We start from the raw sequence: 13,804 nt of genomic DNA, 5'->3' as shown, positions 1-13,804 counted from the left end.
CCGCCGCCGCCGCCCCGCAGCTTTGCCCCACCCGGCTCTGTTCGCCACCGCCCCGCACGCCGCCGCCGCCCCGCAGGTCCGCCCCGCCCGGCTCCGTCCGCCACCGCCCCAGCCGCACGCCGCCGCCGCTCCACCGCTCTCCGATGGCGCCGAAGGGCAAGTCGGGCTTCTTCGGCGTGAGGCAGAAGCCCTCCGGTAACTGGGGTGTGGAGTTCTCCGACGCCGGAAGGCCTTGGTGGATCGGCACGTACCCCTCCGCCCACGAGGCCGCGCGCCTACGACGTGGCGGTGTGGCGTGCCGAGAGGCCTCGGTCGCACCTCAACTTCCCAGAGATCAAGACTCGGGCGGAAGCGGAGATGCTTGTGCCGCAAGGCATCAACATGAAGGAGATCACGACGACGAAGAAGAAGACGAAGAAGCCGTCGGTTGTCGTTAGTGCTGGCGAGACCGACGAGGAGGCGATGGCGAGGTTTGCTCAGGAGCATCCGGAGTATGTCCAGGCCGAGCTGGAGTACTACTGGAAGCGTGATGCGGAGCAGAAAAAGAAGGGGCCAAAGAAGGAGGACGAGGCCGGTCCCTCGACGGTGATCCCCATGGAGTCCTCTTCCGAGGAGGACTGGGCAGACTTCTCGGACGAGGAGGAGGAGGAGGGGTGCGACGACCCGACGAAGGAGGAGTTCTGGGCGTAGTTCCGCAGCTCCGACGATGAGGAGTAGTTTATCTAGTAGTTTGAATAAGTAGTAGTTGAAGTTCATGTATGAAACTGTGTTGAATTTGATGTTTGAACTATGTTGAATGGACTAGCAGTATGCCGTTTTAAGAAATTTACATCTTCATTTTGGACCATCTATTGGAGTTGCTCTTTTGGACCATATGTTGAAGTTGAGCTTTTTTCGAAGCTCCAAAACACATTTTTTGGCGGTCCAAATTTTACATCTTCAGTTTTGGACCGCCAAATTTTGGACCATTTATTGGAGATGCTCTCAGGGCGGGTGTTCCTGTCTCGTTATGGATGGAGCTGGTCCCAGACTTCTTTTAGGCTATGGTCGCCAGTGATCCTGCTATGCAGGTTTAGTAAGAGCATCTTCAATAGATGGTCCAAATTATGACGGTTCAAAACCGGAGATGTAAATTTTGGACCGTCAAAAAGTGTGTTTTGGAGCTCCGAGAAAAGGCCAACTCCAACGGATGGTCCAAATTCATGGTCTAAAAGAGCAACTCCAATAGATGGTCCAAATTCATGGTCCAAAACCGGCCAGCAGCCGCCCGGCTGCTGTTCAGCCACTGTACAGCTGCAAATATTTGAAAATAACATTAAAAAAATTCATGTCCACAATATCAAATTATTACATAGTTCTTCAGATCCAGGAGATGCAACACAACACAAATACAACATAGTTTTGCACGAATACAACATAGTTTTGAACAAACAAATAATGAATCTATGCGGATCTTTCGCCATGCTATTTTCAATGCTCTTCCATCAAATCTTCCTGTAGTTGGTCATGCACATCGCTGTCTCTAATCTCATTGTACACCTTCATGAAACGTCTGATGCGCTGTTCTTTTCGCATGGGGTTAATAGGAATGCCCATCAAGTGATAGAAGTTGTAATCTAAATGTTTTCCACGCTCGTTCTCAATGATCATGTTATGCATGATCACGCAAGCGGTCATGATGTACCAAAGGATATTTTGATCCCAAAATCTAGATGGTCCTTGCACAATAGCAAATTGGGATTGCAAAATCCCAAATGCCCTCTCAACATCTTTTCTAGCCGCCGCTTGTGCATTATGAAAGACAAGTTCTTTCTTACCTTCAGGTTTTGCAATCGGCTTGACGATGTACTCCACCTCGGGTAGATCCCATCTGCAAGATAGTACCCATAGTTGTAGGTGCGGCCATTTGCTTCGAAGGTCACCGGTGGTGCTTCTCCATTTGCTAAGTTGGCAAAGAGAGGTGACCGGTCGAGCACGTTGATGTCGTTGCAAGAACCGGGCATACCAAAATATGCATGCCAAATCCATGTTTCATAATCAGCAACTGCCTCAAGAATGATAGTGGCATACTTCCCACGACCCTTGAATTGTCCATGCCATGCTTTTGGACAATTCTTTCATTTCCAATGCATGCAATCCACAGACCCAAGCATACCTGGAAAAACCTCGAGCTTTGTTCATCTCCAAAAGCCTTTGAGTGTCCTGAGCATTGGGTGCTCTCAAATACTGTGGACTGAACACTTCTACCGTAGTTATTGCAAATTGCTTGACATAGAAGATAGAAGTGCTCTCTGCCATCGCCAAGTTGTCATTAATGTAATCTGCCGGAACACCATATGCCATAATGCGCAAAGCGGCAGTGACCTTCTGCTCAATGCTATGGCCAAGCAACCCAGCACGGTTCCTTCTCTGCTCGAAAACTGGGTTATGCTGCTTCGCTTCATTGCAAATGCGAAAGAACAAGTCTTTCGACATTCTAAAACGGAGTCGAAAGTAATTCTCTGAAAAAACAGGTGATGATGCAAAGTAGTTGCGCACCAACTGTTTGTGCGCATCAATCCGTTCTCTCCGAATGAACGCACGACCATAAACGGAACCACCGTGCTTCGGTTTTTCCTCTTGTGCATGGCCACTAGCATAGCAATCTCCTCTTCTTCATGCAAATCAAATTCCTCGTCCGACGATGAATCATCCACGAAAGAGGAGTCAACCGAGCTCATCTATAATGCACACAACCACCGTCAAACATACTATCCAATCCCAAGTTAAATCATCAAGTTTTGTCATCTTCTTACCTTGGGGAATTCCGTCGAACACCTTGTGCGCGCGGTGGAAGAAGATGGCCGCCGGTTGGATTGGCTGCTGCTGACGGCTGCGGACGGCAGCGATGATAAGAAATGAGGTTGGAGGCCGTCCAAGAGGAGCTCGGCGGGCGGCGAAGACTAGTTCGGCAGCCGGGCGGAGGGCCGCGGGGAGGCGGTCGTGCGGCCGGCGCAACGGCCGTGGACAGGATCACGGCCGACGGGAGGAGGTCGGCGGCAGCCTAAAAGACCCGCGCGGAGGCCTACCGCGGCAGCCGGACCGCCGGAGGGGCCGAATCCCGCGCCGGCTACCACTCGATTCGGCGGCGGACGGGCGGCGGCGGGGATGTGGGGTGGTGGCGGCGCCGACGGCGAGGTTTTGGGCGGTCCCGGCGGCGGATTTCGGCCGGCTGTGTCACGGGCGGGCGAACGGGCGCGGGTGGGAATGGAAGTGAAGTGGCGGTTGGTCGTTCGCGGGGGGCGGCTAGTTTTGAACCAGATGCATCTCGTGGTGTATATTTGCATCGCGAGGTGTTGCATTTTATATTACGAGGAGGCCGCGGTCCAAATTTTTTGCATATGGACCGTCTGTTGGAGCATCGTTTTTTGCCCCAGACGGTCCAAAAGTTAGTTATTTTTACATTTGGATCATCTATTGGATATGCTCTAATGAAATGAATTGGTTCTGGATAAGAAAAAACACACACAAAAAATGATTAGTTATTTTTACATTTGGACCATCTATTGGATATGCTTTAATGAAATGAATTGGTTCTGGATAAGAAAAAACACACACAAAAAATGATTGGACCGTAACCTGAGTCAGGCGGCCAAACGACGCGCCCCCTACATAAACGAACCGACCCGCTTTGGACAACCGTTTCCTCTCCTCCAAGCCAAACTCCCGGACGCTCTCCCCTCCCCAGCCTCGTCGCCCGCACCGCGAAGCAATGGCGACGGCGTCGGTGCACCTCGGACGCTACGTCCTCCTCGCGGGCGTCGGTGCATACCCTTCTGCCTTGTCTTATTTTCATCTCGATCGCGAGCTCAGCTTCCCGTGCTTGTTTTTGCTGACGGATCTGTCGATCGCGCGCGCAGGTTTCGCCGCCCCCATTGTCCTCGGCAACGGCCGCGCCGCCCGCTTCTCCGACATCCTCAAGGACTTCCAGGTGCGTGCGCGCGCGCGAGATCGATCGATCGATCACTGGCTTAATTTATTCATCGCTACCTCGCTTCGACCGGTCACATCGACTCGCGGTGTCGACCGGCCGGCGGCGAGAGTGCGCGCTTGTCTAATTCCTATTCTGACTTTATGTGCTGCGGCCGGCCGGCGGCGGTTTTTCCACTTCCACAGGAGTTTCTGCGCGAGAAAGGAGTAGACGGCAGCGCCGCCGAAGAAAATGCCGCGCTCAGCCTTCAGGTGTGTGCTCTCTGTATTATAATGCCGTTGTGGTGACTGTAACCGGATGCACTGAAAATAAATTAGCGTACAGAGTATGTTTATATCAGTGGATTAATCATGTTTTCTACCAATTTTAGCTGCAAATGCTTGCTAGGGAGGTCCGACATTTGTCAATGGCTCAGACTATTGTTCATATCGACCCTGGCAACAAAGGTGCGTTCATCTGCTGCCCTGAAATTTCCCTGTTGTGACTATCCAACCATGTCTTGGTTAACATTACTTGGCATATCCTCGTTCCCATACTGCTGCTAACATTAAGGGTCTACTAGTAATGTCTTCCAAAATAGAAGTGGAGTGCAGTTGACTTATGCTGCATTCCAGAGTCCAGACACATCTTTTCTCAGATTGTACAAATATATATTTGATGTTCATGACAGTTTGATTGCAGAAATAAAAACATTACAGGGGACAAGCAGTCTAAAAAACTGCAATTGAGAAGTGTGTAGAATACCTATGTTTCATTGATGCCTAAAGTCTGGCTGTTGTATTTTGTTCATTCTTTTTTTAGTTCGTGTTTTGGTCATTTTACATCTACATGGTTTATAACCCCTTGTTTTTCATCTGTTTGCAGTTCTGTCAGCTTTCATAGCACCTGCTGCAGCTGCTGGGGCGGCAGGCTATGCCTATATGTGGTGGAAAGTACGTGTTATCTACTTTATGTTAGCCTTCAATCTTCAACAATATTTCCGACAACTCGAGAAACACTAGCAACCGTCATGTGCAATGCACAATTTTCCTTAACAAATCCTGCATGGAAAATACATCGTATATGTGAAAACTAAAATTTGAACTATAATTTTAGTCGTCATTTAATTTATGCATCTCAAATCGCTCGAAGGAAAAGGATGGACATTGAATATCTTTAAATCTTGAGCAAGTCTACAGTGAAGAGATAATTAGTAGGGCTTGATTAGGGTACTAGTTGTGCCATAACTCCGCAATTACAAGGTAAATTCCAAGTACACCACACCAACTCATAGTTCTATAACTATTCATTGTCATTTAGTTCTTTTAGTAAAAACTAAAAGTGGTGGTTCTGCCGCATTGTTCCCAATTATCCAAAATCGTGCCTGGAGTTCTTCATTGTCTTATTAATAAATTTTATATGGTTTTAACTTCTAAACCTTGTTGGTATCACATTGTCTAGCTAATTATGCCTGTACAACTCGTAACACCGCTTGTTGGTTGCAATGGCCACGCCCCTTTGTTCATGATCTTGTATTAGCAGATTGTAACCTTGTTACTATAGAATAAACTCCCTTTTACCCTGCAAAGAAAAACTTCTAAACCTTGTTACCCTTCTCAATCAGCACACATATGCATAAAAAGCGTCATTTTCTTGTTTATACATTTGATATTTTTTTTGTCTTGTGCTGTCCTGGTTATCTGCCTAGTAGTGCTTGGTTTGATTCAAGCTTTTACGTCCTGATCAAATCATCATTACATTGATTTATTTATCATATATATTTACTTGTATCTGCACGCTTTCAGGGCATCTCATTTTCTAGCATAATGTACGTCACGAAGCAAAATATGGCTAATGCAGTTTCAAGCATGACAAAGCATTTGGAACAAGTGCAGAACTCTCTTGCGGTAAGTATAAAATACTTTTCCCAGTTATATTTGATTGGAAAAACGGTCACCATCTTCTTTATTCCTATATTAGTCCTCTGTGCTTCGAAGTGCTTCTATGTAATGATACCTTCTTTGTATTGTGCAAATTTGTTATGTTGTAATCTTCTTGGCTTAATACATTCGTGAGGCAGAGCACTACCATTTATCTTGTGCCTCGAAAGCATATTGCATCACTCGTGCTTGTTATAACTATGGATGTGATACCAGTTTTGGTGCTCACCATACATACATTTGACTTAGAAGTCACTAGTCATTGTTGTGCTACTGCTGACCTGTTTCCAACAGAAAAGAAGTCCGCAAGGGCAAAGAGCTTGAAAGAAGTGTTTTCTTACAAAGAAAATTGCCATAATATGTTTGTTGGATTTAACTTGGAGCTTGAGCTTGTATTTCCTCAAACTATGTGACTATTATTTATAGTAAGATTTGTTTTGTTCAAATCAAATGCATTGGTAATCTGGGTTGCAAACTGGTTGATATGATTCTAAAAAGGCTAATCAATTTAAATGTGTACCTAATTTGCCTCTCTTTTCATGCGAGAAATGTGGAATATCGATTTTTTTATTGTTCCCTTTTTATTTTAAGCAGGCTGTTTAATTCTCAAGTACTGACATTTTTCTTTCAATCTGAAGGCTGCTAAAAGGCACTTGACACAGCGTATACAAAGGTTGGATGATAAATTGGATAAGCAAAAGGAGATGTCTGGACAAATAAGAGAGGAGGTACTTCCTAAATTTCTGTTGTAATGGTAACTGCACATGGCACAGCTTAATTTGAATAGTGGACTTGGTCATCCATGCAGTGTTAAGTACTTTTTTCAATTGTTCCTTTATTTTAGTAATGGTTGACTTGTAACAAAGTAAACAGTTTAAGTTACTTGGTGCATAAAAAGACCTCGGTGTGTTGTGTATAATCGCAAATATCACATTTTCTTCTTCCAGGTTGCCGGCGCACGAATGAAACTCAAGGACATTGGTGCGGAAATGGAAAATCTCAAAAAGTTGGCTTTTAATATGGTAAGCTTCTATTAGATCAATCATTTGGACAGTATTGATTGCCAGTCTTTCAGCTGAGCTAACGTAAACTACTGCGTTGCTTCTGCAGGATGGAAAGTTAGATTCAATTCAAGACAAGCAGGTAGGCTCCTCCACATATAAATGTTCACTTCATTGCATCGATCTTCTTAACCGTGGGAAATTTGCTCTACACTGCTATCACTTGTCACTGAAAAAGGAAAAAACTACATGCTGTGATTTCTAGCAAAGGGATTCCCTTACGAAGTTCTTGATATCAGGAGTGAGTCCAGCATATAACATTTCTCTCTGTGGTGACTAACGATATTGTATCAACAGGATTGCCAATTGGCTGGCGTGTCGTATCTCCTCCAATTCATAGAACCAAATGTTGCGATGCTGCCGAACCGCCTGGTAAGAACCTAACGAGAAATTACCACCCTTGCTACCACAGGGCCTCTCAATAACTTGTTACAGCATCTCACTTGTTTAGAAAAACCTCTGAATCATCATGGGAGTAGATTTTTGGGTAGCTGAATTGTACCACATAGCCTTCGTCTGCAAAAAGATCACTCTGATCTAACATCGTCATGTTCATTTGCTGCAGGAAGGCTTGCAGCGGCCGGTGGTTACGAGATCCATGAAGCAAGGAGAGCTCCCGGTTAGTTCCCATCTCCCATACACAACTTTTTCCATGGTTAGGCACTGTTATTAGTATATCTTTGTCTGATCGGAACCTCTTTCCTTCAGGGGCTGGAGTTCGGGCTGCGGCTGCTGGCGCTGGAACAATCTGCGAAAGGACCAGGGCTGGCCCTGCCGCCCGTCAAATCTACGTGCTGATACTTCTACTTCTACTTACGTTGTCAGTCGTGGTGGAGGCCCCGACGAGTTTATAAATCCCAGGTTGTACAGACAGGGAATTCGTAACGTCTGGGAGTTACGCTGAAGAAATACACGACATGTGGGTAGGGTAGTGTTTTTACTGGTCATTTTAGACGAACTAGGCCGTGTTATATTACTGGTTAACAATAGTTTCGGGGAGTCCTAACCTTTACAGTTGCTATTTGTTTCCTTGGTTCGGGCTTGGTGAACTATGTGGAAGCTTTGCTCGGTGCTCTCACAGTTTTACGCGTCAATTGACAAAATTGTTTGCTTTTTTTAGGGTTGACAAATTGTTTGCTTACTATGCGTTTTATCTGCCTTTCCAATGGGATTAGGATGGGGTAGCCTAGTACAGGCTGCCAGCCGGCAAGCTCTTTGGAAGATCCTGCTATTTCTTTCCAATCCTCTCTTAGTTGGACTGAGGAGCCTCCGGGGTGCCTCGTCTCGACACTTGTGGATGATGTAATGCCTTTGTTAAATCAATATAAAGCTAGCCATGATGGCCTTCCTTAAAAAAACACACCAATGATATCAACGTTGTATTGGCGGTTGTCACGCTGCCATTTTTTTAAATGTCTGTTGTTAATCGCCCATAGTTGTGATATTTTTTTGGGTATCGATCCTCAACCACATCCAATGACTCGGAGGAACCCTAGCTGCCACCATCACAACCCTCTCCTCCCTCACTCATGTCTCGCCACTACCAGAGGTCATTGCCGGCGTACCTAAACCGGTGGCTCACTTTTTCCAAGTAATGGGAAAGATACTGCCACTAAAAGACTATTGACACAAAAAGATGGGCTATCAAAAAGGTAGAGGGGATATGATATGATTGATAGTTGGAAAGGTAGAGGAGATAGGATATGGTCGATAGTTGAAGTCGGCAGCTCTCCTACGCTTTCCTCGTCCGGGATCTCAGGGGAAGACGATCAACTTCAACCTGCATTGTAGCAAAAGGAAAATCCAGACTAACCCCATTTGTCTCCATGTCTCCATCCCATAGGAACTAGGAGATAACCCCAAGGACGCCTTCAACAGCCAGGGGTCACGAACCGATCATAGACAGGGGCGGAGCCCAGTGGGCTGACCCTGTGGCACAGGCTACAGGGTCCGATTTTCTTTTTAGTGCTAAATATCGCGTATTTAGCCCGGTGCATCAAGGTGGGTCAGGAAGAGTGCTACATGGCACATTGAACCAGCCGCACCAGGCTCCCTTTGATCCGCTTCCTGCAGCAGGTCTCTCACGTATACACGCTCGCCAGTTAAAAAACCATATACACGCTCGCAACACATAGGACGCGTTTGGTAGCCTGCATTAGGTCGGGTCAGGCCCGCGCGGGATGAAAATAGGCTGTTTGGATGCCTGTGTTTACTGTTTGGCCTGCATAGCATGAATCTCAAAGCACCCCTCAGCCAGGCTCACTAGAAACGGCCGAATCGGCCGTTTCCAACGAGCCAAGCTCGAGCGATGCAGGGGAGGGGAACGCCACGCCGCGCCGCGTACGGGAGGGAGATGTCGGGAGCGATGGCGCATCTCCGAAAAGGCGGCAGGACGAATTTGAGTCACCGCCCGCCGATTCGGTCGCCCTATATATCGAGGGTGACCGTCGCGACAAAACTCCTGCCATCATTTCCCCCCTCTCGAGCTTTCCCTCCGGCACGGATCCACTTCAACGACGAGGTAAGCCGCGCAACTACTCCGGCCACCGGTTGACTACGGCGGCAGGTCGACTCCTCCTCCTCTCCGACGTGCCAGGCACCTCCTCCGTGGTCGTTTTGATGGCGTCTGTAAGTTCAATCACCACCTCCTCTCTACTAGTTCTAGCTAGAGATGTCCATGTGCTAGGGTTAGGTCGTCCGATCTGTTTGACTATGATGTTGTAGTAGCTAGTTGTGATGGATTTGGTGCGTGCTAGGGGTTGTTTCCATGTGGGCAAGTGTTTGTAGCTAGTGGTCATGGTTGGATCGGTGGTATGTTAGTGTGCAAGTGTTGAACAAGACCATCCATGTGTCCATGATTAGTGCTCTGTTATCCATGATTAGTGCTCTGTTATGCAGTGTTGAGCTGTGGTATGCTTGTCTATCTTCAACTAGATCAGCCACGTGTGCATGTGTTACTGCTAGTTTGATCTGTCCATGATGTACTGCTAGTTCCTACTATCCATGTGTAGTGTCTTGTGGTGTTGATGACACTTACGTTTGTAGGACATGACCACGCAAACACAAGAGTTTAGTCAGGCCCTCGTGCTGTCTGAGATCCACTTCCCATCATCGTACGTCGAGGACTCCCAACCTCCTATGGAACAGATGCCTCTTGATTCAGAGGTTTTCTAGGTGCCGCCTATGGTTCCTCCATTTGTGCTGGCTCAGCCCAATGTTGTTGCTCATGCTGCTGCTCAAAAAGCAGATGCAAAGGAGAAGAAGGATGGCAGGGGAACAACATGAAATGGCAGACGTTCCTCTCCACTTTTGTGCTTAACAAGATGTCTGAGATCATAGCTAGTGGGGTGAGGACTGACAAGGGCTTCAAGGAGGTGCACTTGAACCTTGTTGCAAAGCAGGTCGACTTCTGTGGATAGAAGGTCACCTCGACCCAGGTGTACAACCATATGAGGAAGTGGAGAGCGAGGTGTATCACCGGGTCCAAGCTTAGAGACCTCAGCGATGCTTCATGGGATGAGGACACCCGCTCAATCCTTTTGGAGGTAGAGCACTACCAAGGCCACGTCGCGGTTAGCTCACAAACCATGCCATTCTAACAAACCAGCAGTTCAAGCCTATGAACGATTGCCATATTAACTAACCTCTCTGCCCTATTTCTTCTTAGGCTCACCCCAAGGACGCAGAGTCCCTCAACACCCCTATCCAGAACTACCACCAGATGCAGCAGATCTTCTCCTTCAGGCTGGCAACCAGCAAGCATGCCATGGGCTCTGGTCAGCCGCTGGGCTCGCCGATGCTGGAGTATCCAGACATCCAGGAGTCAGACACCATCAACGTTGATGCTCCTGAGAAGGATGGTGAGCACGTTCCTGTGCTTGATAGGAAGAGGAAGCGAGAAGGCTTCATGGAGTAGGAGGAGCTGAGCGTCTTCAGCAGCATGACGGAGGCAGTGAAGGAGGTGGCCACCGCCATCAGGGAGAGAAAGAGTGTGGACGTCCACCCTCAGCTCTACAGCACCATCATGGAGCAGATTGGCTTTAGCCCAGAGGCTCTCATGGTGGCTCTCAGCCACCTGCTGGGCAACAAAGCCCAGGGTGTTGGGTTTGTTGCCATGGGAGCAGCTCACAGGGTGCTCTGGCTGAGGACCTGGCTGGGCAAGCACTACTAGTAGTGCTGCTTCTGCTGGTGGCGACGGCGTGCATGATCCTTGACGGCGATGGCGACAAGGACGACAATGATGATGACGATGACGATGTATATTTTGTGTAGTTAGGGCTTGAAAACAATCTTATGGTCTGTATATTTTGGTGAGGTGGTATATACTAACCTCTCACGGTGATCACGAACTTGCGGTGGTAGGATGACACCCTCTTTTGGATGTGGTGGTAGGATGACACCAAAGTAGTGCTAGGTTGAACTTGCTATGATCATGCATGCTTACTAATGCTCTTCTGCTCCATTGCTTGCTCCTAGAGTTCTTCATTGCTTGATGTTTGTGTGTTCCAATGCTTGTTGCTTGAATTTATTGCTCGTTTGCATTTCCAGGACAAGTGGTATGTGGTGTTCGAAGGTAGGGTTCCAGGGGTTTACAGTTCATGGGAAGCTTGCAACAAACAAGTTTCAGGGTACAACGACAGCAACCACAGTGGAGGGTTTAAGACTAGGAAGAAGGGGAGAAGGTGCTTACTCCTAGTATGTGCGATAGCATTCATGCAACAAGGTTGAGGTTGGTAAGGTGGATCTACCGTAGGGCTGAAGAACTTCATCATCTTCGTCCAGTTCATCAGTCTTGTGGCGTTGGTGTGCTCAGTGTGATCGTGTGTAAGGTGTAGTAGTATTGGTAAGCTCGCCAAGTAGGGTACGAGGTGAGCACAACTCTATGCTCGTATGTAACCAAACAACGTGCATTCGTGTGAGCACATACAATGCGAGCAACCAAACGCGGTGCATAGAGACGTCGCTACGATGCAGGGAAAGGACATGCAGACAACCAATCAACATGCAGATGTTGATTTTTTGCCTGCATATGCTCAACCAAACCCAACTGGGACAAGTATGCAAATGGGGAAAACGATGCAGGTAATCAAACACGCCCTTACCTTCATGCACACACGAAGCATTTTTTCCCACAAAATAGAAAGAGAACGCACGCACGAAGCCGATCCAAACCTTTAAGAAGGGACACATTTGGAGAGTTGGTGATGGTCTCAAGATAAACATATGGGAGGACTGTTGGATTCCTAATAGCCCGTCCAGGAGAGTCATTACAATCCAAGGTAATCAGGTTTTGACATTCGTTAATGACCTCATTGATCCTATATCTGGTACTTGGGATGAACAGTTGCTCCGTGATAATTTTTGGCATATTGATGCCGAACGAGTTCTGTGAATCCCTTTACCGCAGTACGAAATGGACGATTATATTGCATGACAGTTTACAAAGACGGGTAGATTCAGTGTAAGGTCTGCTTATTATGTTGAGTGGGAGGATTAGTATAGAGAAAAAATTGGCTCTAATGGAGGACAGTCAAGTAGCCCGAACCATCCTGTGTGGAAGAAAATCTAGAGCCTTAAGATGCCATGCAAGGTCAAAATATTTATTTGGAGATGCCTTCATAATTCTATTCCTTTCCGGAGCACGTTAGCAAATCGCCACATCCCTATAAATGACGAATGCCCATGGTGTCAAGGTGCAGCCGAAGATGTAAGACATGCTATGTTTACATGCAGCAGAGCGAAGATGATATGGAGGGAACTCAGCCTGAATGAAATAATAGATGAGGCAGCTTTGGGGGACCGATCGGGCGCTGCAGTTCTTGAGTTCCTGCTTTGTGATACTAAATTTCAGAAAACATATGATGGAGTAGTGGATATTCCAGATATTGTTGCGGCTACATGCTGGTATGTATGGTGGCAAAGGAGAGAGATGGTGAGAGGAGAACAAGTTCAGTCTCCACCCTAAACTGCTCCATCTTTGCTGGCTCTAACTCTAAATTTTGTGCGTGCATCTAAACAAACAAGCCAGGTAACTCGCTTGAATGAATGGAGAAAGCCATTGTCAGATTTTCAAGCTTTGAACATGAATGCATCCTTTTCTGTGGAAGATGGCCTAGGAGCTTGTGGAACTGTGCTGAGGGATCACAATGGTGGATTCATTGGAGTTTGTACAACACCGATGGAGCATGTCCCTGATGTGGTCTCCGCAGAGGTTGATGCAATGAGACAAGGTCTACTATTTTTGCAAAGCCTAGGGTGCAGCAAGGTCCTTATACAATCTGATAACGTTATTGTGGTGGACGCACTGAAAAATAATGGTTGTTTCTCCAATTCTTAATGATTGTCGAGTGTTACTGAAAGAATTCGGAAAGGTCTACTTTGATTTCTGTAATATAGAGTTTAATTGTGTTGCTAATGAGCTAGCTAGTTTCGCGAAAGGTAATCCACCGACTGTGTGGTCGGATAATCCTCTAAATTTTCTTTTGAAATTTTTAACGGATGTTGTAAGTGTTATCTAAATTAATAAAGCTAGCCATGAAGGTTTTTTCTAAAAAAACCTATATCCCTCTCTGAGGGAGTCCTGAATTAGGGGGTCTCCGGACAGCCGGACTATATCCTTTGACCGGACTGTTGGACTATGAAGATATAAGATTGAAGACTTCGTCTCGTGTTCGGATGGGACTCTACTTGGCATGGAAGGCAAGCTAGGCAATACGGATATGAATATCTCCTCCTTTGTAACCGACCTTGTGTAGCCCTAACCCTCTCCGGTGTCTATATAAACCGAAGGGTTTTAGTCCGTAGGATAAAATACAATCATACCATAGGCTAGCTTCTAGGGTTTAGCCTCTCTG

At 46.9% G+C, this 13,804-nt stretch overlaps 2 protein-coding genes and 1 pseudogene across 2 annotated transcripts; 2 read left to right on the top strand and 1 right to left on the bottom strand.

Annotated features, from left to right (window-relative positions):
* Positions 1 to 143: 143 nt before the first annotated feature.
* LOC125546680 (uncharacterized) lies at positions 144 to 717 on the top strand (annotated as a pseudogene).
* A 753-nt stretch (positions 718 to 1,470) lies between these two features.
* LOC147978651 (uncharacterized) lies at positions 1,471 to 2,298 on the bottom strand. The gene is made up of 3 exons (XM_087514840.1): positions 2,156 to 2,298; positions 1,818 to 1,870; positions 1,471 to 1,718 (listed from the first exon to the last, which is right to left on the bottom strand). Exons 1-3 carry the CDS (start codon positions 2,296 to 2,298, stop codon positions 1,471 to 1,473), a joined length of 444 nt encoding a protein of 147 aa, XP_087370966.1.
* A 1,402-nt stretch (positions 2,299 to 3,700) lies between these two features.
* LOC125548010 (uncharacterized) lies at positions 3,701 to 8,260 on the top strand. The gene is made up of 12 exons (XM_048711723.2): positions 3,701 to 3,803; positions 3,900 to 3,970; positions 4,156 to 4,221; positions 4,341 to 4,416; positions 4,835 to 4,902; positions 5,755 to 5,856; positions 6,528 to 6,617; positions 6,837 to 6,911; positions 7,000 to 7,032; positions 7,248 to 7,322; positions 7,516 to 7,569; positions 7,659 to 8,260. The coding sequence occupies exons 1-12, from the start codon at positions 3,752 to 3,754 to the stop codon at positions 7,746 to 7,748; spliced, it is 852 nt and encodes a 283-aa protein (XP_048567680.2). The 5' UTR covers positions 3,701 to 3,751; the 3' UTR covers positions 7,749 to 8,260.
* The last annotated feature ends 5,544 nt before the right edge of the window (positions 8,261 to 13,804 follow it).

The sequence above is a fragment of the Triticum urartu genome, chromosome 3A (genome assembly GCF_056163025.1).
Source record: "Triticum urartu cultivar PI428250 chromosome 3A, HENAU_Tu73, whole genome shotgun sequence".
Taxonomy (NCBI): Eukaryota; Viridiplantae; Streptophyta; class Magnoliopsida; order Poales; family Poaceae; genus Triticum; species Triticum urartu.
Note: the sequence above shows the minus strand (reverse complement) of the source record. Positions and strands in the feature narration are given on the sequence as shown.

Bases quoted from the DNA above. Each gene is read 5' to 3' on its own strand.
- LOC147978651 (XM_087514840.1), bottom strand. From the start codon at position 2,298: ATGGCAGAGAGCACTTCTATCTTCTATGTCAAGCAATTTGCAATAACT. The intron at 1,871-2,155 runs GTATGCTTGGGT...ACTATCTTGCAG, and splicing joins AAAGCTCGAGGTTTTTCCAG to ATGGGATCTACCCGAGGTGG. The intron at 1,719-1,817 runs GTAAGAAAGAAC...CTATTGTGCAAG, and splicing joins GCCGATTGCAAAACCTGAAG to GACCATCTAGATTTTGGGAT.
- LOC125548010 (XM_048711723.2), top strand. From the start codon at position 3,752: ATGGCGACGGCGTCGGTGCACCTCGGACGCTACGTCCTCCTCGCGGGC. The intron at 5,857-6,527 runs GTAAGTATAAAA...TTCAATCTGAAG, and splicing joins AAGTGCAGAACTCTCTTGCG to GCTGCTAAAAGGCACTTGAC. The intron at 6,618-6,836 runs GTACTTCCTAAA...TTCTTCTTCCAG, and splicing joins CTGGACAAATAAGAGAGGAG to GTTGCCGGCGCACGAATGAA.